Source organism: Vombatus ursinus, unplaced genomic scaffold (genome assembly GCF_900497805.2).
Source record: "Vombatus ursinus unplaced genomic scaffold, bare-nosed wombat genome assembly UNPS02015255.1, whole genome shotgun sequence".
Classification (NCBI taxonomy): domain Eukaryota; kingdom Metazoa; phylum Chordata; class Mammalia; order Diprotodontia; family Vombatidae; genus Vombatus; species Vombatus ursinus.
This window is the reverse complement of record NW_020955033.1, coordinates 20,098,780-20,125,450: the sequence shown is the minus strand read 5'-3', so window position 1 is coordinate 20,125,450 and position 26,671 is coordinate 20,098,780. Positions and strand designations below refer to the sequence as shown.

Sequence of the window (26,671 nt, the reverse complement as noted above, 5' to 3'; positions counted from 1 at the left end):
GTTTAACACATAAATCTCACCTTAAAATCATCCGGAATGAGTAGTTTTGATGTTCGTAGAAAATTTAGTATATATCTGAACATCTGTCCATCTCTGTCAATGAAATAATGCTGTTTGAGACTGTCCAAAACAATTGGCTCCGTGCCATCAAAAAGTCTTCCAATTCTGCAGTGGAAAAGAGTGAATGAACAGAGAGGTCAGAATTACAATCAATATTCCATTCAGCCATTGAGACTGAAAGCCACAGATTTCGATCATTCTAAAAAAGGAGGAGAGGCCATGTGGGGGGAGTGTTTGGAGAGCTGGCCTTGGAGTCAGGTGGGACTTGCCTCTGAAATACATAATGGCTGGATGACCCTCAGAAAGTCACTTATATCTCTCAGTGCCCTCAAGCAACTGTCAAAGTGTAAGAGTAGAGAAAGGGCTGATGTGGAGGAGGGGCTGACTGGTAGAAGGAGTTTCCTTATCAGGGAGGAATGAAATCTATGTTGAAGAAATCACAAATCTAGACCAAAAAAAAAAAAAAAAGTCCAGATGGTCACAGAGCTAAGCTTGACACTCGAGCAGTTACGGTGACAGAGACATGCAGGTCTTTACTAGGGAAACAACTCAGGAAAAGACAACTGAAAGCTTCCACCTCTAAAGAGAACACTCTGATAGCTCTTGTGGCAAGATGCTGTGTCAGCACTGGAGAAACGTGGGTATCCCTGTGGATCTTAAAACCAGTAGGAAGCCGTCCGAATTATTTGTTTTATTTTTGTATGAACAATTCATTTTCATCCAACAAACATTACTAAATGCTTATTATATTTTCTAGACACTAGAGAATGCAAAGATGAAAAATGACAAAGTCCGTATTCTCACGGAGTTGCATCCAAATAAGTATAAGGCAAAGCAGAACGTGGCAACAGGAGATCCAGAGAAAGGCTTGTAGGAAATCATAAGAGGTAAGAGAGAACAGTTTTAGCTTAGAAGGATCAGAAAAGCCTCCATGGAAGACAGAGCAACTAAGCTGGGCCTTGAAGGAAGAGGAGGATTGTGACAGATGGACAGGTGGGAGTGTATTCCTAACAACCTATGTAAATGAATAGGAGGGGGCAGAGTGAGATCAGTGAACATCAAATAGCCCAGACTGGTTAAAACAATAATGGAGGGGGGGGTGCGGCAGGCACAGCTAGGTGGCGCAGTGGATAGAGCTCCAGCCTTGGAGTCAGGAGGACCTGAGTTCAAGTATGGCCTCAGACACTTGACCCTGGGCAAGTCACTTAACCCTATTGCCTAGCCAAAAAGCAAAAAACAACAAACAAACAAAAAAAACTACTAATGCAGGAAGAGGAATCATGTGAAATAAGTGAGGAAAGGTAGGTTGGAGCCTGACTGCATAGAGACCCAGCCTTCGCTTTCACTCACTTCTTGATCCCTTGTAATTAAAGAGCCATTTTAAAAAAATGGGAAAGAAATCACTAGTCTTCAAGAAATTTGCTTCCAGGGGGCTCTAAGGACAAAGCATTGCCTGGAGCCTATCATCTACATTCAAAATTTTTTCAGAAGGAAGAAAAATAAAAATATCTCTGGCACAAAGGCACCTGGTCCAACTTTTTATACACTAACTCGAATGCATCCTTTTGTTCTGACTAGCTAGAAGAGGTGATGGCAAGAAAATATTTAATGAGTCATTAAAAATTCCCAGGAGATGCCAAGTACTAAGGGCATGATTATTGTAATGGAACATAAAGAACCTGATCCATTCTAAGGTGGGAACTGCTATAGGTCATTTTACTTTTTTCTTCTTTTTCCCCCATTTGTTGGGATAGGGAAAGGAATAGGCATTTATATAGCACCTACTATGTGCTAGGCACTGTGCTAAGCACTTTACAAATATCTCATTTGATCCTTGTAACAACCTTGGGAGGTAGATGCTGTGATTTTCCCCATTTTACAGTAAAGGAAACTGAGGCAAACAGTTTAAGTGACTTGCTTAGTGTCACCAACGCAGTTAAGTATCTGAGGCCCACATCTGAACTCAAGTCTTCCTGATTCTAAGCCCAGTACTCTATTCACTGCACTACTCCCTGTCTCTATGAAAACAAATCTACAATTTCAATATGTGTCCGATGAATGTAAAATGAGCACACCTGTCCTGTGTAGGAGAGTCTGCCTGAATGATAGTATGGTAATTCATTCTCTTAAAGTTTTTATGTAATTTTTTTTATATAACCTTCATTTCCAAATATATCTTTCCCTCCATCTCCCAGACAGCTATCCCTTGTAACAAAGAAGAAAAAAAAACCAGTTGGGTAAAATTAATCAACATATCAACAAAATCTGACAAGACATGCAATATGGGTATAACAGGTGCACTCAGACTCCCCCAGTTTTGCAAAGAAGGAAGGGAAGGGTATTTTCTTATCTTTTCTCCAATCAGTCTTGATCATTGTGAAGTACTTCAACTTTGGAAAAATAAATTTACATTTGCTTTCTAAGAAGTGTCTACAAAGGACTTCATTTTCTATTGCAACTCTCTAAGACCATAAGCTGCTGAGCTGGTCTAAAAGGGGATTTCCTTTCCTGGAGTTCCCTACACCGATGTCTGCATTTCAGAATCTTTAGCCTCCCTTGAAGTTTAGCTTAAGGGCCACTTCTTACATGAGGTCCTTTCCCAGAATCTTACCAGATTCCAGAGCCTTCTTCCCAAAATTACCATGTATTTTTAAAAATAAATTTTTGGGGATCTACTTATATGAATATGTGTTATTTCCATCAACAGCATATAAACTCCTTGAGAGCAGGAATTGTTTCATTTTTGTCTCTGTATTCCAGTGCCCAGAACAGTCCCTGGAACATAACTGGTGCCTGTGAAAAGCTTGCTGATTGATCTTAAGGGACTATTTTGTTATCTACTATATGCTAGTATCAATGATTTAGTTCTCTTTTAAGAAGAGGTAAAGATAGGTCCTTAAAGAAAATTACTGCTCACTGGCAAAAATCACCATTCCAAACATTTAGGAGAACAGGTAAGGTCCAAAGCAAATGACTGACACAAGAGGGTGTGCCAGGTGAATGACCCAGGGGAGTATGTATGACTCAGGGAGTGGTTCTGGGAAGGCTGCAGCTAGAAAACAACTTTATGGATGGGAGAATAGAAAGAAGAATGTTAGTGGTGAGGTTAACTTGTCCGTCTTGAACTTTTTGTACACTGTGGCTACGTTACTTCATACAGCAACATCATTTGAACTCCATTTAGAAAATCAAGGGGGAAAATGACCTTGTTCTAGCAAATTTGAAATAGATGGAGTTTGAAGCATCTTCACGTCAGATTCATCCTGAAGTGAGAAAAAAGCAAAGAAAACAGCAGGAGGTAAATATAGATAGATGCTGCATGTTGTGAAGGTTGGCTGAGATTATAGATTGTACAAAAACAACCATTTCACTAAAGAAAGATTTGGAAGTAGCAGATGGAGATAACTGGAATTGCAAGTGAGGCAGAACCATTAACTATAATAAAAGATAACAAGCTGATCACCGGGATTTGCTATTACCTATCTGATCAGAAACCACTACAAGAGAAGTTTTATTATTTGTTGCATGCCAGCAAAGTGCTCTGTGCTGTTAAAGACAGGGAAGATGACATGGGTCTTGCCCTAGGGCTTTATTTGATCAATTAAACAGATAAAAGTTTCCCAAATGACAGATTTACCTGGTAGAGGTAAATCAGTGTCAATTTTTGCAGGAGGAAAGCAGAGAAAAACTTTTGCTAGGGGGATGTAACTGAAAAGCTCTAGGCAGGATAGGCATTCGAGGGTAGGGCCTGAATAGAAGTCATGATGGCCAGAAGATGAAGGAGGTCTCCACACACCTTGGCAGGAGAGAAGAAGGGACATCCAGAGGCAGCTAGGTGGAGCAGTGGATAGAGCTCTGGCCTTGGAATCAGGAAGACCTGAGTTCAAATCCAACCTCAGACACATGCCATTTACTAGTTGTGTGACCCTGGGCAAGTTACTTAACCCCAATTGCCTCCCGCCCCAAAAAAGGAAGGGACATCCTGATTCAGTCAACTGGGCTATGTAAAGAGCACTGGGTCAAAGAATGTTTAGGATGGGGTGGGGAACCTGTGGCCTTGAGGCCACATCTTGCCTTCTAGGTCCTTGGGTTCAGCTTTTTGATTGAGTCCAAGCTTTACAGAACAAATCTTTTTATTAAGGGGATTTGTTCTGTGAAGTTTGGATTCAATCAAAGAGCCACACTGGAACCTAGAGGACCACATGGGGCCTTGAGGCTGCAGGATCCCCACCCCTGGTAGGAGAAAAGTAGCAACTTGAAAGGAAGATGATACTGGCAGTGGTTTTTCTTTTTCTTTTTCTTTTTTTTTTTGGCTAGGCAATGGGGTTAAGTGATTTGCCCAGGGTCACACAGCTAGTAAGTGTTATGCGTTGGAGGCCAGATTTGAACTTGGCAGTGGTTTTGCAAAGGCCATTTTACCGGGATCAAAAAAGAGAGTACAATAACGAATTGTACTAGAGATTTTCAACCAATTCTCACTCACTCATTCATTCAACAAATCTTTATAGAATCCTTGTTACCTGCCAGATACTGAGCTAGGGGATGGGGTGGGGGTGGGGAGAGAAAAATTATTAACAGCTGGGAAGGTTTGGGAAGCACTGTACATATATTATCTCATCTGTTCTTCACAACAACCATGTGATGTAGGTGCTGGTTTTATCCCCATTTTCTAGATGAGGAGACTAAGGCTCTGAGAAATGACTTGCCCAGGGATGTACATCTGAAGCTGGTTTTGGAACCAGGGACTTTGGTCTGCAGGTCCCAAGCTTGATCCACAGTCCTCGCTATGCTGGCTGTAAAGAAGGAAGGTTTTGAACTGAGGAAATGAAGAAGCAGGTTAAATTCCAAAAATACACAAGTGGAACTATGTGAATATTTCAGTCTTTTGGATGGGTAGTACAATCTGGGTAAATGGTAGACTGCAGAATTTCCAGTTAGTTGAATGGATAAAGTGGCAAAGTTGAGCTGGCTCTGTTTACTGGGAGAAGTACAAGAAATCAAACGGTGGAGATTTTTCAGCTCTGGCTCTTGAAGGGCACCTGAAATTGAATAGTTCGGATCTGAAGGTACATTACTATTCACTAACGGACCATGCCCAAGGGCCATTCCAAGGAAAGATGATACAATACAGTCGATGTTCTTGTACTTGTTGAACCAAGTCATTATATTGAGGGCCTTCTTAGCTAAGTATTTTTAAGTTTGCAAAAGGAAGATCTATCTTTCTAATGTCTGAAGGTATTTAAAAGGTTTACTATGAAATATATAAGCACATTCAATTGTATCCTTCCCTGTTCTTTTGCAGAGAGTAGGCTCATGTTTCTGGAGTAGCAAGACATGATAGAACCTTGGAGTCTGGACTCATGCAATGGGAAGAACTTTATTTAGCCAGTTTGCTGGGATTCATTTTCTCAGGAATTTCTCTTTAGGGTAGAGAAAGAAGGGGAGGAGAAAGGAAGGGGATAAGGATTTATACAGTGTCTACAATGTATAAAAAATGAAACAGTCCCAGCCTCCATGAAGCTTGCGTTCTATGTGCCAGGAACTGTGCTATGTGTTTTTACAAATATTACCTCATTTGAGTCTCACAACAACCCTGTGAAGTAGGTGCTTTTATTAATACCCACTTTACAGCTGATGAAGTTGAGGCAGACAGAGGATAAGTGACTAGTAAGTATCTGAGGTTAGATTTGAACTTAGGTCTTCCTGACTCCAGGCCCAGACACCTTGGTGCCTCTAGAACCAGGATGCTTTCCCCATGCCTAAAAGCAAATTCAATTGAACAAGCATGTATTTGTGACAAGGCACTGTCACACTGTGTTACCTAGAAACAAAACTGTTAAGTCTGTATCATCCTATTTGCTTGTCTTCTCTTGCTTTTCTTATTTTTTTCTTTTTCACTTCGAAAGAGAGGAAATGTGCTTTAATATACTGGACTTGGAGTTAGAAGAGCTGGGCTCTGGTCTCACCTCTGCTGATTACTAGCCATGTGACCATAGGGGAATTATTTAACTTTATGATCCTCAGTTTTCTCATTTGTAAAATGGGCACAATAATACCAGGCTTCACAGGTTTATTATGAGGTTCAGATGAAATTAAGAACATAAAGTCCTTTGTGACTATAAATTACAACCCAAAGTTGTATTATTATTATTGCCTTTTATTAAACAAACACTTGTTAAGCTCCTACCACATGCCTGGTACTGCAGTAGGTGTTGGAAATACAGAGACCAAAAATGAAATAGTTCTTGCCTTCACGAAGCTTACATTCTATTTCTCTTTCTTGTGACCTCTTCACTTTTTATCAGAGAGCAGGCAGGGAAAACTAAAAGACGTTAAATTAAAGTTTATCTGCTTTACACGTTGCTCCTCAGTCATACCAACACACTGGACACTGACACAGGGTACCAAGACAAGACACTTTTGACATGGCAATTTAGTTCTAGCTATATTACCTGGTTTTTAAAATAAGCTCTTTAATTTTTTTATTCCAGAGTTACATACAGAGTCAACAATTTACCACTTAAGGGGAGATATATAAACACATTGAAATAGAATTTATTTTGTCAATTATGCAAATTCTGGCTTTTCCTTATCAATATTTTTCTCATTACCCTGTATTATTTAAAAAAAAAAAGCTATGGGAGCAGCTAGGTGGTACAGTGGATAATGCACCAGCCCTGGAATTAGGAGGACCTGAGTTCAAATCCAGCCTCAGACACACGACACTTACTAGCTGTGTGACTCTAGGCAAGTCACTTAACCCAATTGCCTTGCCAAAAACAAACAAAAAACAAACAAAAAAACCAGATATGTTGTGAATTATCCATTGTTACTGTAACTGTAATTCATGTTACTAGTTATCCATGATCTATGTTACTGGTCTGAAAACAGGCTACATCCCTGAAGTGAGCTCCCTTTGAAAGAAAATGAAACATATGAATCTAGAAAGGGGCAGCTAGGTGGTGCAGAGGATAGAGTGCAAGGCCTGGAATCAGGAAGACTCATTTTTCTGAGTTCAAATCTGGCCCCTGACACTTATTAGTCATGTGACCCTGGGCAAGTCACTTAACTGTTTGCCTCAGTTTCCTCATCTGTAAAATAAGTTGGAAAAGAAAATGGCAAGCTGCACCAGTATCTTTGCCAAGAAAATCCCAAATCGGATCACAAAGAGTTGGACACAACTGAAACAACTAAATAACAATAACATACACTGGAAAACAACTACACAAAACATTTGGGAAAAATGTTAGTCATTTTGGTTTTCTAAAAGGTTAAAAAAAACTCCAAAACTTCTGCCATCCCAAAATATAAGGCATCATACCAAAGTAAAGGACATCTGGTATCCTTTGACCATTTACCTATTGGACAATGCATCTTGGTCTTATATATTTATGTAATTTTTCTATGTATCTCGGATATGAAGGCTTTCATCTGGTATTTGACACAAAGATTCGTTCCCCCTCAGTAGCCCCTCTCTTCTTTCATTTATGCAAAAGAATTTTAATTTTATGTAATTGAAATGCTCTATTCTGCCATGCTTACCTCCATCTTTTCTTTGGTCAAGAATTGTGATCCTTACCTATTCTGCTCTATTTTTTAAAAAAAATCATGTGACCTTTTCTAATGGCTATGAATCCATTTTGAGCCTTTTTTGGTATATGGTATAACATGTTGAACTTAATTCCTGCCAAAGAGCTTTCCAGTTTTTTTTTTTTGAGTAGTTCTTATAAAAGAAGAAATCTTTTCCTAAGTAATTGATATTCTTGGGGTTATCCAACGCCATGTTAGTATTTTTGGTTCTTCTGGTTCTTGTTTACATATTTCTTTTGGCTTGCCTTCCTTTTTTGGGGGGGGGTTAGATTTTTTCCCATCTCTGAAATACATTCTTAGAAAATTTTGTTCTACAGGATCATCTTATTTTACCAAGTTAATGTTTTCCTCCACAATTGTATAATTAACATTTGTAATTTAATATTTTAGGGGACTTGCTACACAGTATATTCTAGAACTCTGAACTTGAAATCAAAAGAACTGGATTTGAGTCAATTCCAACATTTATTAGCTGGGCAACCATGTGTAAGTCACTTAAATCTCTTGGAGCCACTTTACTCTTCTGAAAAATGAGAATAACAATATTTGCACTATTTGTATATTGTTGTAAGGAAAGTTCTTTTTAAACCTGAAAGCACCAATAAGAATTATTATTAATAATAAAAGGAATCCTATGGGAAATACTTTTAAAAGTGAACAACCACACCCTAACTGACTTGTTTTAAGCCCAGATTTTCAGAACTGGATTTGCTTACAGTGGTTTTATAATTACATGAATGCTAGTGATATTTCTTTAAAGTCCCAAATTTGAAAATTTTCATCTATTTTATATGCATAAATTAATGATAAATATACACCAATTAATAATATAAATTTGTACAGAGCCTGTTGTGAAAGCTGATTGAAGCAATTAGAACCTCTAGAGGAAATATCTTCAAGTGGAAGCAGATCAAATTTTTATATACACTAGGCAGGTGTATTTATAATTATTTATATATTAATAGGTGGGAAGCACTATGCAATATTGGGAATCTGTTCCCTGATGAAGCACAAATAGTTGCAGAAAAGGAGAAAGAAAAAGTCATTCAAAATGAATGAAAAAGAAAAATGATAACAGCAATAAATCAAAGAATTGGAAATTTCCTGGAGAATGAATGGCTGAAATATGTTTGATGACTTGAGGTCTAGATTTGGGGCATTAAGTTGATCAGCTACACCAATCCATCAGAAATATTTTAAGTCCTTAGTCCAGAACAACTTCAAAACACAAGAAGTTTACATGGATTACATGTTGATTATAATAATAATAATAATAATAATAACTAGTATCTATATAGTACTTTAAGATTTGTAAAGCACTTTACATGTTTGATCTTCACAACAACGCTGAGAGGCAGGTTCATGGATAAGGAAAGTTAACTGAGGCAATTGGAAGTGACTTGCCCTGGGTCTGGAAGCTAAGTACCTGAGGCAGGATTCAAACTCAGGTCTTCCTGGCACCAAGTCTAGTCAACTAGCTGCCTCCAACTGTCACTGCGATATGCAAACAAACAAACAAATAAATGAACAAATAAAAGTAAAAATAATTGAATCCAATGGAGGAAAGTCAAAGAAGTGATACCCCTTTAATCTTTGGAGATGCTGGATTCCCAGTGAGTTGCTGGATGTAGGAGGGTGGTAAATGAGAACTTACGGTGGGAAGAGATGGGATGTTTGACATGATGTGAATTAAAGGTAATTTCTACTACAGAGCAGGGAAAAAAACAACTGTAAAAATGTTGGGGTATACTTCAGGTGCCCTTTCCCTTTCTGACCTACAACGCAAATGATATTTTTCTTCTACAGAATGATTGGTCTATGTCTGTAGACACCAGACAAAGAATTATTTTTTATGAAGAATTTATAAATGGATCAGTCATATACTGCTGCTACAGGGAATCTGAACAGAACATGGAAATCACTTCTTTCTAATCATCATCATTATAAGGATATTTTTACCTGTGGTAATATTAGAATATAAGAGTATTCTAATGCAAGGAAATAAAACATCTGAAAAGGAAATAATACTTTATTTTGCTTATAGCTTTTATTTATATATCTAAAACATCTGTCATAGAATACGGAACTTGGAAGAAACCTTGAGAGCACATGAGGACATCTGGTATTGTTCCCTAGCTTTAGGCAGATGAATGTCTAAAGTAAAACGTTCAGGGCAAGTGGCTGTTTAGTCTCGCCTTAATGCTCTCTACACCAATGACTGCAGAGCCACTCCTGACTGCCCATTTCACTGTTTCCAAGTGAAATCTCTTCTGTTGAAACATTACCCATGTTCTCATGTTTGGTCCCAGAGAGACATGGAAAAATCCACTGAGCAACATGCTTCTCATAAAGACCATTCATATGTTTAAACACTGTCAACCTTTAGCTGTCTCTTCTCCCAGACCTCAGAAGTTATTTTTCATTTCTTTGTTTCTGTTGTACTTATTTCCCAGAATCTTTTCCTTTTTCTCCTTTCCTTTTAAAAAATGTGTTGACCATATAAAATACTCAAACTACCAGAAAACTACATAGAGATCTTAAATGAGACAATCCTAGGAAAAGAGGTAGAACAAGCTATGAAGGGACTATCAAAGTGTGGTGGGGGAAATCCTCCTGGTCCTAATAGATCCACACTTTAAAAGAAAAATTAGCCATCATAGTACACAAATTATTCTCAACAATTGAGAAAGCACCTTACCAGATTCTTTTTATTAGACTAATATAATGCTAGTACCTAAATCAGGAATGATAAAGTACAAGAGGACTATAGACTAATATTAATATCAACTCAAAAACTTTAAATAGACCATGGGGACTTATCCAAGGCAGTTAGGTGATACAGTGAAGAAAGCGTTAGGCTTGGAGTCAGGAAGACATGAGTTTAAAACCGGCCTCAGATATTTACTAGTTGTGTGATCCTGGGCAAGTCACTTAATCTCTGTCTGTCTCAGTTTTGTTGCCTGTAAAATATGATAGCAACTATCTCCTAAGGTTGTGAGAATCAAATGAGATATTTGCAATGTGCTTAGCATAATGACTGGCACATAGCAGATGCTTAATAAATGCTTGTCTCCCTCCTGATTTACTATATTAAAAACAAAATCATCCAAACCACTTGATTAAGACAAAACACAACTCATTTATGCTAAAAACCCTACAAAGTATAGGCACAGAGAGAACCATTTTTTATTACCATAAAAAGTACCCATTTAAAACCAAAAGCAATCATCGTACGGAATACAAACACACTAGAAGCTTTCTCAATAAAGTAAGGAGTAAAGCAATGATGCTTACTCTCCCCTCTATTATTTGATATGATTCTGGAAAGACTAGCAATAGCAGTAAGACAAGAAAATAAAATGAAAGGCATAAAGATAGGTAAAGAAGAGATAAAACTATTGCTATTTCTGATGACATGATAGTTTACCTAGAAAATCCTACGAATCAGCAAAGATACCCATTGAGACAACAGGTTCAGCAACTACACACAGGCTACAAAATAAACTCCCCCAAATCAATAGAACTTCTATATGATATAACAAAATCCAAGAGGCAATAATAGAAAAGGAACTTCCATTCTAACTAACTACAAAATGCATAAAATATTTGGGGATCAATAATAGTTAGCATTTATAGATTCCTTCAAGGTTTATAAAGTGATCTAGAAATATTATCTCATTTTATCCTCACAACAACCCTGGAATGTAGGTGCTAGGATTATCCCTATTTTAAAGTTGAAGAAACTGAATGCAGACAGAGGTTAAGTGACTTGGGTTACATAGCTAGGAAGTATCTGAGGCTGGATTTGAACTCAGATCTTGCATTACACCCACTGTGCCATGTAGCTGCCTGAGCACACAATTCACCAAAACACATAAAATACTTTTATAGATTAAATTATAAAGAGCCCCTTAAAAAAATAAAGAATAACTTCAATAGATAAAGGAATATTCAGTGCCTGTGGCTGAGTTGTGCTTATATAATAAAAATGACAACATTACAAAAGTAAATGTACAGAATCAATGCTATGCCAATTGAATTTTGAAAGGGATACTTTATAGAACTCAATAAAATAAAATTAATTTAGAAAAATAAAAGATCTAGAATATCAAGGGAAATGATGAAAAAAAAAAAGAGGTACAAAGGGGAATACAACTTCCAGACTTCAAACTATATTATAAAGCAGCAGTCATCAAAACCATATGATATTTGTTAAAAAAAAATAGAGTTAGATCAATGGAACAGACTAGCCAGGGGAGAATCAGAAATAATGGAACTCAATCCAGTGTTTGACAAACCAGAAAACATAAATTACTTAGGAAAGACTTCCTATTTGATAACAACTACTGGGAAAACTGGTAAGCAATCTGGAAGAAATGAAGCTTAGACCAATTTTACACAGTATTCCTCAACATAGTCTAAATGGATACATTGCTTTAATATTAAAGATCATATTATTAAAAATGAGATGAGAAGCAGATCAAATCCCTTTCATAGCTATTGGTAGGGAGGGTATTCTTAACCAAATAAGTGATAGAGGCAATTATAAGAGATAAAATAGATAACTTCGATTATGTGAAATTGAAAAGCTTTTGTATAAACAAAATAATGCGCTTATAAGAAGGCAAGTAGTCAATGGGAAAAAAAAAATCTTTGTACTGAATTTCTCTGATAAGGGTTTGGTATCTAAGATATGTAAAAAATTAACAGATACATAAAATACCAAACACCATTCCCCCCCATAGATAAGTGGTCAAAGGATATAAACAAACAGTTCTTAAAAGAAGAATTGCAAACTATTAACAATCATGTAAAAAATGCTCCAAATCACTAATAATTAAAAAAGATGCAAACAACCCTGAGGTCTTACCTCATACCTTGCAAATGGTCAAAGATGACAAAAGATGGGAATAGGCAGTGCTGGAGGGCTTGTGGGAAGATATGAGTTGGTAGAGCTGTGAATTAGTAAAACCACTTTGGAAAACAGTTTGGAATTATGCAAATAAAGTGACTAAAATATCCATATCCTTTGACCCAGGGATTATTCTCCTAGCCTACTGCTCCAGGGAGATCACTGCTAAGGAAAAAGTCCCTATGTACACACCAAAATATTTATAGCAATACTTTTTTTTTAATTGCAAAGATATACATCAACTAGCGAATGGCTAAACAAACTGTGGCAAATAAATGTATTGAATATGACTGTTCTACAAGAAAAGATAAATATGATTAATAAAGAGGACCATGGAAAAGAACTATGGAAAAAGAAACATGGAAATAACAGAATAAAACAGAATGAACAGAAACATGGAAAATGAATGGATGCAGAGTGAAGTAAGCAGAGCCAAGAAAACAATATACACAATGACTGCAACAATATAAATGGAAAGAACCACCAAAAAAAAAGTCAAAAATTTGCAGTTACAAGGAACAAGCATGGCTCCAAAGAAGGTATATGAGAAGATGCCCCCACCTTACCCCTCTGCAAAAATGGGAGGTCTTACAAGTATGGTAGATGGCACATATTTTCAGACTTTTTCAATGTATTAATCAGTTAGGCTGATTCTTTTTTTCTCTTTTTCTTTTATTTGGTCTTAAAAGATTATTATATGAGATGGCTTTCAGAGGGAAAACAGGCTGTAAAAGACAAAAGATAATAAAAATGTACATAAAAAAGAAAAATGTACATTGACTACCACTTTTCCTGAGTTCTTCCCTTTTTCCCTTTCTTTTTTTCTCTAAAAAATAGCATTTATTATGTGAGGTGGCTGGGGTGGGACAGGAAAGGATACTGGAAAAAAAATTTTCATGATATAAAAAACCGAGAAATGGCAATAAAATTTTGAAAAAGTAATATTGACCAAACTGGACACAATCTGATGCATGTAGTACAGAACAGAAGGATTGTCTCCTTGTTCTTCAGTGTCATACTTTTTTCCCAACATTTTGCTTTCATGAAATTAAAAAAAAAACAAACCAAAACACTTGTAGTCAAATGTGTGACCCCAAGTCTTTTGCTGCTATGTGTGTTTCTGGTCAGTGTTTATCCTACGTTTCTTAGAAAGATTTTTTTGTTCCCAAGTATGCAATCTTTCCCTATAGTCCACAGTGAGTTAACATCCTATTTTTGAAGTATGTTTTGAACTTTATTCTTGGATTTCTGAATGTTGGCAAACCAATATGATCTCCCTATTCGGTCTCCTTCCTTGATCTCTTTAGCCAGATCATCAACAATGGGCCTCAGGACTGGTTCCTGCAGGATACCCGCAGCGATGTCACCCCAACCGCCATCAAACAAACTACTGACAAGTACCCTTGAGTCTGCTGTTCATACTATTAACATCCTATTAATAATGAACTTTCACAATTTTCTTGTTTGTGGATAAGAATACTATGTAGGATGAAATCAAAAGCCTTACTGAAATCAAAATCAGTGCACATATTACTTCTCTCTTTGACTCCATGGACCAACATTTCTGTCACAGGAAAAAATAAATTGGTCTAGCATGTTTACCAAGCAATGTGAGACACTCATTAGCATTTTATACACTTCTAAACTTATTACTTAGTATTTTCCCAATGCCAATTCATAGTAGTATCATCCTGTTTTTAAAAGTGGAGATGAAATTTCCCTTTTCCTAATTCTCAAGAAATTTCAGTGATTTCTCAAAAATACAGACTAGTACTCTCGTTACAGTGCCTTCCCAAGTCCTGACCTACGCTTGGGGTGTAGGTCACTGCGCTGTGCTGAACGGTGCATTCCATTTTTAGATTCGCTCTATTATTTCTTTGCCATAGAATGTCTGGCTTTTCATCTCGACTGGTAGCAGTCTCTTCTAGACCACTCTTTCAGGAAAGCCCCCACTGCTATGCTTTGTTTCATTCCTTCTTGGGTCATTCTCTTCCACAGCCTTGGCAACTGTCTTGCTGCTGCCCGTGTATCCTTCCCCTCCCCCTCCAGTTCAGGAACCATGAACTGTGACCAAATCAACTCTGCATGTGTTTCTGGATGGGGATTGTCAATCTGTTCTTAATCCCACTCACCATCACCATAAACTTTCCGGACCAAGTGTCCCACCCTGGCTACCACCCAGTCTACTTTGCATATGTTGTCTCCCCAAGTAAACTTCTTGAGGACCTCTTGCTTTTGTTTTTTTTTTTTTAAAATCCGAAGTGCTTGGCACAGTGCTTGGCACATAGCGAATGCTTTTAAAATCATTGATTTGTTGATTCATTCATGCCTCTATTACCACCTGGATGAAGGGCTGAGTAGAAAAAGTCTCATATAAGTGTTCAGGCTGACTTTAAAAAATTATAGATCTCTATTGACATCTTTTGTTTTTACATTGCTTATATTTTCTCCTGTATTTCTCCCCTTCCCCATTCCCAGGGATCAATATCTATAACAGAAATTTTTTTAAAAAGGAAGAAAAAACATCAGGGTGACTTTGTATCAATTCACTTCTCAACAACAACAACAAAAAATGCGTCTTAAAAGGGCTTAGAGAATTGATTTCAACAAATGCGAACGTTAAAAAAAATGCAGACAATGTTACTATGATTAAAGTCCTAGACGAACATGCAAAAATCTGTGTATACAAAAGCTGCTTGGCTAATAAAATCTTGCAGAAAATGCTGAATTGAGCCTACTCTTCTTTAGATTCTGGGTCTGAATAGTCTGTTTCAATCAACACCTCTATTTTTTAAAACTCCGACATCTCCATGTTGTGGTTTCTTTTCACACAACTGTATACCAGCACATGGGAAAAAAGAAAGATGTGCATTCTGGATAAGTCTGTGACCTAAAAAGATAGCATCATACAAGATCACACCTTGATAGCAGCACTATCAGATTTTCCATTTCTACTGGAGCATTAAAAACAGCTGAGAAATCATTTCATAAAAGGTAAAATGATCTAATTCTACATTTTAAATGCTTTATTGCTTGTCTTCTCAATGGGTGGGGGAGGCAAGGGAGGGAGAGAATTTGGAACTCAACATTTTAAAAAAACTTGTTAAAAATACATAAAACATTTTAAATGCTATGTTGTTCAGTCACATCTGACTCTTTGTGACCCCAGTTGGAGTTTTCTTGGCAAAGATTCCTCCTCTGGTTCATTTTACAGATGAGGAAACTGAGGCAAACAGGGTTAAGTGACTTGCCCAGGGTCATACAGTTATTAAGTGTCTGAGGCTGCATTTGAACTCAGGTCTTTCTGACTCCAAGCCCTGGGCTCTTATCTATTATACCACCTAACTGTCCTTTAAATGTTATAATACACTCCTACTTGGGGATTTTAAACTACCAACTAAAGTGAGAACCCAAAACAACAGATGAACAAATGAACAAATCTGAAATTGTTGTTTCCCCTCAGTAACTTTCCATAGTCTATGCTATAAAGGAAAGTTTTTAAACAAAACTAGACAATGAATAGGGATCGGGCTGGACCTGTGATTTTCTGGGTATGGGGAACTCCCAGGTGAGGAAATTCTCTCTATCAACTCAGCTTGACATCTTCTCAGCAAATTATAGTTGGAGGAGAGTTGCCTAGAGCACTAAATGGTTAAGGAATTTGCCCCAGGGTAATCACCCAGCTTTAGGGATCAGAAGTAGGACTTGAACCAGGTATTATTGGCTTTGGAGGCAGGTAGGTAGATGGGTGATAGAGTGCTGGGTCTCAGATGCATACTAGCTGTGTGACCCTAGGCAAGTCACCTGACCCTGTTTGCTTCAGTTTCCTCATCTGTGAAATGAGCTGGAAAGGGAAATAGCAAACCACTGCAGCATCTTGGCCAAGAAAACCTCATGGAAGTGTGGTTCATGGGGTCAAGAAGACTCAGACATGACTGAATCACAACAAATTACTGGCTTCAAGGCCTGCTCTCTAGCCATGTTGATATGGATTACATTTTTGAAAATCAAATTGCCATTCCCTTTTATATCATTTGAATATTAACAAAAAATATGTGAGCATTATTTAGTGCTACAAAATTAAATATTAAATATATTACAATATTAAAAATAATTTTGAAGTCTTTTCAGGCAAACACTGAACAATGCGTGCTTCTGATAGAACACCAGGGCTATTCAAGAGGAAAAGAATATTAATCAAATTTGTACCTCCTCAGTGTTGGCAGTTTTTAGTCTTCCTGTTCCTAAGCTAATTGTTCTAATCTAAACCATAATTAATATGAATCCAAGAGAATAATAAATATGAAACTAAGTGAAGTAGAATACATTTTAAGTATTTTAAGAATTTCCACATCATAAGGCAAAAGAGTATCAGATCAAAAATACTAAAATTATTGCTAGTAGTAATGTCTAGGAGGACACAAAAAAATTGAATTTGTGTGTGTTTGTGTATAAGTAGAATGCTACCCCAAAAAGCAATTTGTTATCAAAAGCAACTCAAGCTTCACATTCAAGCAGAGACAGAAATTTAGATCCACAAAACAAGTCTGTTAGACAGAGGAAACAGCAGAATCAGCTATTCATCTAACTCAAAAATAGGATAATTGCTGTGGATTATTAGAAGAATAAGAACTTTCCAAAATATCATTTGCGAAACCCTTCAAACTATTGTATCTATGGCCAGAAAACGAAGAAAAGTCATATATTTTAACACTGTAAAATCCTGTTTACAAATTAGTCTCCTTTGTTTCTAAGTCAGTCAGGACTGATGGAATTCTTTACAGGAGCTATTTTAATTAGAAAACAATCATATTAAAGCTATGACACTGTGGGAAGTCTCCTGCTTGTAATTTAACCTTTTAGCAGAAAATAAAAGATAAAGAGTCCCAGTCAGGATAAAGTGCTATTGAAAGCTCCAGCCAAGCCAGCTGTTTCTTTCTGCAAACCAACAATTCTTCCCCTTGAAATAGTGTCAGCAAAGCAGTGGCTTTCAACGAGTCTTTTAAAAAACTCACTCCAATAAGTTAAAAGTCAGAGGAGTGACAACTTCTCTTTTCTTGTCTTTAAGAAAACAAAAACAAAAACAAAAAAACCAGGTCAATTAAAACATTTTACCTGGGACGAGGTAAAAACTTGAAACGTTTTTAAAAGCCTGACAGCAGACGTATAGAAATACCTCCAAATAGAAAAGAAACAGATTCAACTAATGGTTAGCTCCTCCCCTTCACCCCTTTCCTCTTGGGCAAAAGCTTGGATCTTAGAGACTATTCAAGGATTTAAAATTTCAAAAGGCTAGGGGGCAAATGGTACTACTTCTGCTTTCTCATTTTCCCATTGTTAAATGTGAACAAAAGCTCTGGGGAGAAGGAACTTCGAAGTGATTCATAAACTTCCACAAACACAGATTGAAGACTCAGGAAAAACAAAGCAGAAGGGAGGAGTACTTGCCTCAGGACTATGAGTTATGCACCTCCTTAAAAGAAGAGAAGTAAACTAAAATTGGACAAGAGTTACATTTATAAGTATTTTAAAAGCCCATAAATAAAAAAAAACCCTTTTAAAATACTTAAAACCATCCAGCTCTCTCACTGCCCCACCTAAATGATTAGTTAGCTAAAAGAATCCCTCCTGCATTACTGGATCAAAATGGAAGCATGAGAACCATGCTTGGCCTGATGTGTGTACTCTGAGCAAATTAAGATTTAGTGTGTTCATGGCAAGATTAGTTAGTCACTAAGTGAAATGAAAATGATAAATGAAAAAGATGAAGCTGAAATCAAGTCTTATGATTCAAGGACAACCCTCCAAGGTATGAGTTATTGGGAAATCATGAAGTACATTGACAGCATTCTGCCTTTGGCTGCTTTGGATTCAACAATGCAGCCACTGTGGATGTTTCTTAAGCAACAGTACACACCCCACTGTGCTTTATGCCTTGTGTGTGAAGTTTAAGGATTTATCTAGGGAAACCAAATTGGTCCTTAAGGATGTGGGGGCACTTAATAAGTAAATCCCAAACAACAATCTCCTACCCAAATCTACTTGAGTTATACCCTGTCTAACCAAACAATCTACTCTCCCCAACTCTAATAAAAAAAAACAACAAACCTCTTCCTTTTCTTATCCATTTAAGAGAACCTTGGAGCCATCATTTATTGCTACTGCTTCAGATTCCCTCATGAAGATAATCATTTGAAATATTTTTGCGCAATGCTGCCACAATCAAAAAATTATAACTTTCTGCTGGGAAACCCAAGAGATGAAAACTGGGCTGTAAGCAAAATCCTTATTTTCAAATACAAAGAAATGATCTAGACAAAGAATAGATAGAAAAAAGGGTGTTGGATTAGGAACACTGGCTTCAAGTCCTCATCTTGTCACTTCCTACCTGTGTAATGTCAGGCACATCACTTTATGTCTCTGGGCTCGGTTTCCTCTTCTGTGAAATATGGATAGCAACACTTGCTCTGTGTACTTCTCAGGGATGTTGAGAGGAATGTTCTTTGTCAGCTATTAAGAAGAATGATACCGTCGATATGAAACAAACTACCTTCCTATTGACTCTGAAAGGTAAGCAGTTTCTAAACTGTTAGCTATACTTATCACCACATAGTGATTCGTGAAAGAACAGAATATGTGTGCTTGTTAAGATTTATTCTAACCTACCAGCAGGTAGGTGGCTCATTGGATAGTGTTGAGACAGGAATCAGAAGACCCGAATTCAAATTCAGCCTCAGACACTGAGTATTTGTGTGATCCTGGGCAAGTCACTTAACCTGTTTGCCTCAGTTTCCCCAGCTGTAAAATGGAGATAACAGTACCGACCTCCCAAGGATGTTGTAAGGATCTAATGACCTATTTGCAAAGCACTTAGCACCATGTCTGGAACACAGTGGGTGCTAATATAAATACCTATCCCCCCCTACCCTCCTTCCCTACTCTACCTTTAATTTGGTTCCCTGGATTTTGCTGATATGAACTCCAACCTTTATTCCCCTCTGTTTTAATGTGCTGTAACAGTCTTCACTAAATGCCACCTGCACTACATCATCAAGATGATGATGTTTTGTTGAAGCATTTCACCCAGGGCCCCCAAGATAATGGATTCAGTGGGACACCCAAAAGATCATTTTTCTCCTTTGTATTGACTGTTCCCAGTGCTTTCAGACTAGAAGAGTTTCCATTTTTTATGTAAGCTTGTGCAAGGCCCTCAGGGCTTTCTAAACTGTTAAAAAGAAATCAATGTTCAGATGGGTAGAAGAGGCCTAGGAGAGCCTAATGAGACTGGGTAGGAGTTCTGGAACTCATTCAGCTTGGATCATGAGGACAAGTACAAGCGAGCTTCAATTCTCCTTTCAGGGAAGAGGAAGTTCTCCAAGCCCAGAAATACTTGCTACTGTTGAAAACTGGTGGTAAACTGTTTTGCACAGCTATAATTTATCTTCTGCATAAGGGAAACACAATAACAAGAGTTGCACACGAGTAAAAATAATCAGTACCACAAAAGAAGATAAGCAGCAAGGTCGTTACTAAGCAAACTGACCTGTGGCCTTTATGTAGTAGCAGGAAACCATGATCCCATGATGGGGGTCTCTGTTCTACCAACATCACATCTCGATTAGATTCAGACAACTCAGTTAACAGCCAATGGAATTGGGGGAACAGAAAAATCTAATTTAACTCTTTCTTCTGCAAAAGGAATCACTAGATTTTAAAACTATTTTGTAAGGGTATCAGAGCTTCTGGGTGAGGGTGGGAATATTTTTTTTTTCCATGTAAACATATTTCCACATTAGTCATGTTGTGAAAGAAGAAACAGAATAAAAGGGAAAAGCAACAAAAAGTGAAAATAGCATACTTCTATCTGCATTCAGACTCCATGGTTCTTTCTATGGACGTGGATAGCATTTTTCATCATGAGTCCTTTGGAATTGTCTTGGATTGCTGTATTGCTGAGAAGAGCTAAGTCAATCACAGTTGATCATTGCACAACGTTGCTGTTACTGTGTACAATGTTCTCCTGGTTCTGCTCACTTTACTCAGCATCAGTTCATGTAAGTCTTTCCAGGTTTTTCTGAAATCTACTTGTTTATCATTTCTTATAGCACAACTGAATTCCATTACATTCATATACCACAACTTGTTCACCCATTCCCCAATTAATGGGCATCCCCTCAATTTCCAATTCTTTGCCACCACAAAAAGAGCTGCTTTAAGTGTTTTGGTATACATGGGTCCTTTTCCCTTTTTTATGATCTCTCTGGGATATAGACCTACTAGTGGCATTGCTGGATCAAAGGATATGCACAGTTTGATTGCCCTTTGGGCATAGTCCAAATTCCTCTCCAGAATGGTTGGATCAGTTCACAACTCCACCAACAATGCATTAGTGTCACAATTTTCCCACATCTTCTCCAACATTTATCATTTTCCTTTTCTGCCATATTAGCCAATCTGAATCAGAGTTGTTTTAATTCACATTTCTCTAATCAATAGAGATTTAGAGCATTTTTTAATGACTATAGATAACGTTAATCTCTTCATTTGAAAAATGCCTGTTCATATCCTTTGACCATCTATCAATTGGGGAATGACTTGTATTCTTATAAATTTGACTCAGTTTTCTATATATGTGAGAAATGAGGCCTTTATCAGAAATACTGCAAAAACTGTTTCCCATCTTTCTGCTTTCCTTCTAATCTTGGTTGTATTGATTTTGTTTGTGCAAAACCTTTTTAATTTAATGTAATCAAAATTATCCATTTTGCATTTCACAGTGTTCTCTGTCTCTTGTTTGTCATAAATTCTTCCCTTCTCCATAGATCTCACAGGTGAACTATTCCTTGCTCTCCTAATTTGCTTATGGTATCACCCTTTATCTCTAAATCACGTACCCATTTTGACCTTATCTTTGGTATAGGGTGTGAGATGTTGATCTATGCCTAGTTTCTGCCATAGTGTTTTCCAGTTTTCCCAGCAGTTTTTGTCAAATAGTCAGTTCTTATCTTAGAGGCTAGGATTTTTGGGTTTATCAAACAGTAGATTACTATAATCATTTACTACTGAGTCTGACGTGCCTAATCTATTCCACTGATGAGGGTGTTAATATTTTAAGGTCTAGATGGATAGACTATTAATAGTGTAATATAATAATCACTCATGTTTTCTTAGCCACTTAAATCGTGGTAAGCACTTTCCATACTCATTTGATCCTCATGTTCCTGTTCTACTGATCAGAGAACTGAGGACAGAAGGTTGGGAGTGACTTGCCCTGATTTCCTCTCTTCCTCTCATCACCCCACACTTTATCTCTCAGTCCTACAAGTGCCATATGGGGCATGTTTGCTGGAAATTAAGTAGGTGCTTCAGCATAGGATGTTTGGGGAAGAGGTGAGAAATGTTGCATTTCTGTATCTTCAGGCATAAAGACAACAATCTTTTAGAAGAACATTGATAATTCATATATTGATAGAGACTATAATTCTGAATTTCTGATGAAAAGAATAATTTAAAATGATAATAATACATTAAAATGAAGAGTAGACATGGTATATTTTAATAGTCTGGGACCATACCTCAGTTATACTTCAACCAAAGTACATTATATATTAAGGAACCGATACAATATGCCTGATCCATCATTATTTCCTGCTATTGTAGTCCAATAAGTTTCCTAAAAACAACACACATTTTATGCCAGAAGACTTTTGTGTATGTATGTGCATTTTAATTCTACTTGAAAATTAAAATTTTTTTATCTGTACTGAGAAAAAATACAATTCTTTGCAAAAGACATCAATCTCAAATCTGACTCATGCCAAATTCAATTCAACAAACAGCACTGGGCTAGATACTGGGATGGATCTAAGGTTTAGATAAGAGGTAGGTCTTGCCCTCATGGAGCTTATGGTTTAATGGACTAGACAGGTAATAGTCATACAAATGCAAGTAACTACAATACAAAAATAATACATGATAGAGTCCATAAAAGAGGTGCAGGGAAACTGCTATTTAAGTTTCTCAGAGGGAAGGCTGTTACTGACTCAGAGGGACATGGAAGACTTATTGAGGAGAAAGAATTTGAGTTGAATTTTAAAGCATAAGTAGGAGCCAAATGGGTAGGGTGTGGGAAGGCATTCCAGACCAAGTGATCAGTGTAAGCATGTAAGCATGTAAAGGCATGGACATGAAAAAGTGTGGAGTACTTATGAAGATTGGAACAAAGTTCAATTTGTCTGGAATATAAAGTATGTATAGGGAAGTTATTCAAGATAAGGCTGGAAAGGTGGAAGTGGTACCATTGACGGAAATGGCAAAGCCAGAAGTAGGAATATGTTTTAGTTGAAAGATACTATAAAACTCATTTGAGCTGGAGGTGCAGGTGGAACATCCAGCTTGTCTTATAGGCAGCTGGGTATGTGAGTCAAGCTCAGAAGACAGCTCTGGGGCTAGATCTTTAGATCTGGGTGTCATCTGTTTAGAAATATCTGAAGCCATAGGAGTGAAGGAGATGGAAATTGCCATGGGGGAGAGGAAAAAAAAAAAGGCTAAGGACCTTGGGGAACATCCCCTTCAAGGGATTTTTAAAAGGATAAGGAACCAGCCAAGAAGACCCAGAGACAGGTATGAGACCCAGAGGAGGAGATGTTATCAGAAAGCGGGGTTCTTCAATGGTGTCAAATGCTGCAAGAGGTCAAAGAAGATGAGGCCTGAGAAAGGACCTTTGGATTTGGGATCGGAAGGTCACTGGTAGCATTAAAGAGAGGCATTTCAATAGAGAGATGGGAATGGAAGTTAGACTATGAGAGGCTGACATGAGTAGGTAGTAAGGAACTAGAGGCATTAGCTGGGTAAGTTGTCTATGACTTTTTCCATAAAGTTGGCTATAAAGAGGAGAAAGATAGTACAGTGGTAGAAGGTAAAAGATGAAAAACAGTAAAAAGAATCTGAAAGATAAAGAAGATTGGAAACCCTTAAATGAAGAGTTTTTCTATGAAGATTGGGGAGACCCAGAATTGATAAGCAGATGACAAGGAGTCAAGTGAGAGAGTAAGAGTCAAGATACATGAAGAGGGAATGATTGATGGAACAAGTTCTTGAGGGAGAAAGGAGGAACTGGAGTCATGTAAACTAGTGGAGAAATTATCCTTAGCAAAGAATAGATACTTCTCCTGGAATTGGAGGGAAGTGAAGAGGGGAAAATGAGTAATAATGCGAAGATGTTTTGAGGTGCTTTTTTGTCTAACGGCCTCAGTGAAGTATGAGGCTAAGTCATCTACTGTATGTGTGGGAGTTGAAGGTAAAGTTAGGAACTTGTGAAAAGAGGTTAAGTAGGGGCAGCTAGGTGGTGCAGTGGATAGAGCAAAGGACCTGAGTTCAAATCCGGCCTCAAACCAAACACTTGATGCTTACTTACTAGCTATGTGACCCTGGGCAAGTCACTTAACTCCAAAGGCCCCCCTCCCCTGAAAAAAAAAAAGAGGTTAAGCTTTGAAATAGTGGACTTTTTGGTCTAAGGATCCCTTTCTGCTCTTAAAAATTATTGAAGACCTCAAAAAGGTCTTTTTTTTTGTTGATAAGAAATATCTCTTGATATTTATGATATTGTAAATTAAAATGGAAAATTTTAAAATAACAATAATAAACCAATTACATCAGACAACATTTTTGTGAAAAATAGCTATATTTTTCAAAACAAAAATTTAGAAAGAAGAGCGGCATTGTTTTACACATTTTTGCAAATTTCTTTAATGTTTGGCTTAACAGAAGACAGCTGGATTCTTATATCTGCTTCTGTACTCAGTCTGTTGCAATGTTATTTTGGTTGATGTATATGAAGAAAATATGGTCTCATACAGGTATGGAGTTGGAAAAGAGAGTATTTTAATAGGCAAATAATGAATTATCATTATTTCATAATTATCATTATGAAAATATTTTTGAAATTGCATAGTCCCTTAAAAGGTCTCAGGGACCTCCCAAGGGCTCCTTGGACCACATCTTGAGAACCTCTGGTTTAGAAAATTTATTGAATGGAATTGTGAGAGGAGCCTTAAGTACTAAAATGAATATTTTCCATTATACAGATATCATACTATATAATAGGCCACTATTTTTCTTGATAATTAAATATTTCATATCTAGACAAAGATTTTGGTTCTTGCATAGTGTGTTTGACCTGGTGTGGTTAGAAGAATATACAATTTGTACTATGGGCACAGAAATAACTATATAGAAATAATATTTTCTGTTATATAACTGAGATGATTTTTACCTAAAATATGATTGTTTGCCTTTTTTCAAGATAAATGAACATTCACTAAAACACTGATCTATGCATTCACAGCACCATGATGCTGGAAGCGCATCTGTCCTCATTTACCAAATGGGCCATATAACCAAACACAGAGGTCAATTCTTATTTACCTTTGTTCATCCTGCACTGCACGTAGTAGGTATTCGATACATGTTTGTTGACCCAAATTAGTCAACTTTCCTCTTACTATACTATAGAAATAGCAAAATGTATAATCCAACTATGAAATAAGAGGTCTTAAAAGACCACAGGTTGCCCCTAAAAGAGCTGTGTTGCTATGGGTTCTTATTGTTGTTGCTATTAAAGATCACAGAACTGTTTTCAAATACGTTGTTCAACAGAAGATATTTTATATTAGTCATCCTTGTTACCCAGCTAGAATTCTACTCATATTTATTGTAAAATAATTAGCAATCATTTAAGAAAGTAATCAACAGACTATGAAGTATAAAAAAATATTTTATAGAGTAAAAAGAGAAAACATAAAACACTTCCACTAAGCCATGGGGTAGAAGGGACCTTAATGATCATTTGGCCCAGTTTTGTTAGGTCCAGAGAAGTTATAGGATTTGCCTAAAGTCATGCAGGAGAGTAAGTGGCAGAGGCAGGATTTGAAAATTATTTCAAACCCAGCACGTTTCACTTTTGCACCACAAATTAGAAAAGATTTCAAAATGGCATTCCCCAAATTACCTTTGCAATGCATGATGGCTATTGTTCAGACTGGCTGGTCCATCAAAAATATGGCTAGAACCAAAGGGGCTGTAAGGGAGAATTAATAACTCAAGGCCTCACTTGGGTCCATAATAGATTCTAAACTCTCTGAATATAGGGGCGATCTCTTATTATCTTTGTTAACCCCACAATGCACTGCACATAGCAGGTGCTGAACAAATGCTTACTGGTCTGAGTCCACGTTTGTCACGTAATAGTGTAGAAACAGAAATATGGAATAATTTCAATTTCATCTCTTCGCATGTCTTCGCCTCTTTGTACTCACATACTCTAATGGAGGTGCCAGGGAACAGTAAAACATTCAGAAGAAAACCTTTCATTTAGTTGGTGGCTGGGTCTGTTCCTAGGGTGGGACTAGGTAAGTTTACTCTTCTTTTACAGTGTTCTGTTTAGTGTAACCAAGTTGAAAGATCCCTTCTTGGCTCCGGATTTGAAGTAGGAGGTACTGATCCACATGACTTGGTGGCCAGAGGGGCCTGTGTGATACCTTATGGCCTCTGAAGACTCAGAATCTTTGACCTTCAAGCTGCTACAGTCTGTGAATGTCCACCAAGTTGCTCAAGGCTTCAGGGACAGGATAGGCCTGAGGACTATAGCCAGATTCTTATCTTTCCTATCACTGTAGAGTATTTAACATTAGAGTTACTCATAGGGAGTTGCCATTTAGAAGTGTAGCAGCAAATTTAATTGATTTGTATAAGCATCAATTATCATACAAATTATTTTTATTGATAAGGGTGTGGGTTCCCTGGGGTCCTGTAGGTCCTTGGGAACCCGGTAGAACAAACATCCACACAGAGCCCTAGGAGGTAGAGGAGAAGCGGCTGCTTCATGATGGCAGCAGAAACTGCAATAGCAGCTGCTAAACCACAGATCAGATAGTTAGCCTCTGAATAACTAAGTGCTGGACAGGGTTTGCTTAGGGGCATCTCCTCAGTGCCTCACTAGAGGCTAGTGACTATTTTCCTGATGTCCTACTCTTCACTGATCCCCTTCACCTCTACAAATAAGCAGCTACCCATGAGATGGTAAGGCCAGGCCACAAGGCCAACACTGCC

The 26,671-nt window shown here is 37.4% G+C and overlaps 1 protein-coding gene across 2 annotated transcripts in view; it reads right to left on the bottom strand.

Moving 5' to 3' along the window:
* LOC114031931 (BTB/POZ domain-containing protein KCTD1) overlaps positions 1-26,671 on the bottom strand; it is a 122,002-nt gene that overhangs the window by 19,714 nt on the left and 75,617 nt on the right. For both annotated transcript variants that reach the window (XM_027847149.1, XM_027847148.1), the window contains exon 3: positions 21-165. In XM_027847149.1, the coding sequence (XP_027702950.1) occupies positions 21-165 (145 nt within the window). The remainder of the gene's footprint in view (positions 1-20; positions 166-26,671) is intronic.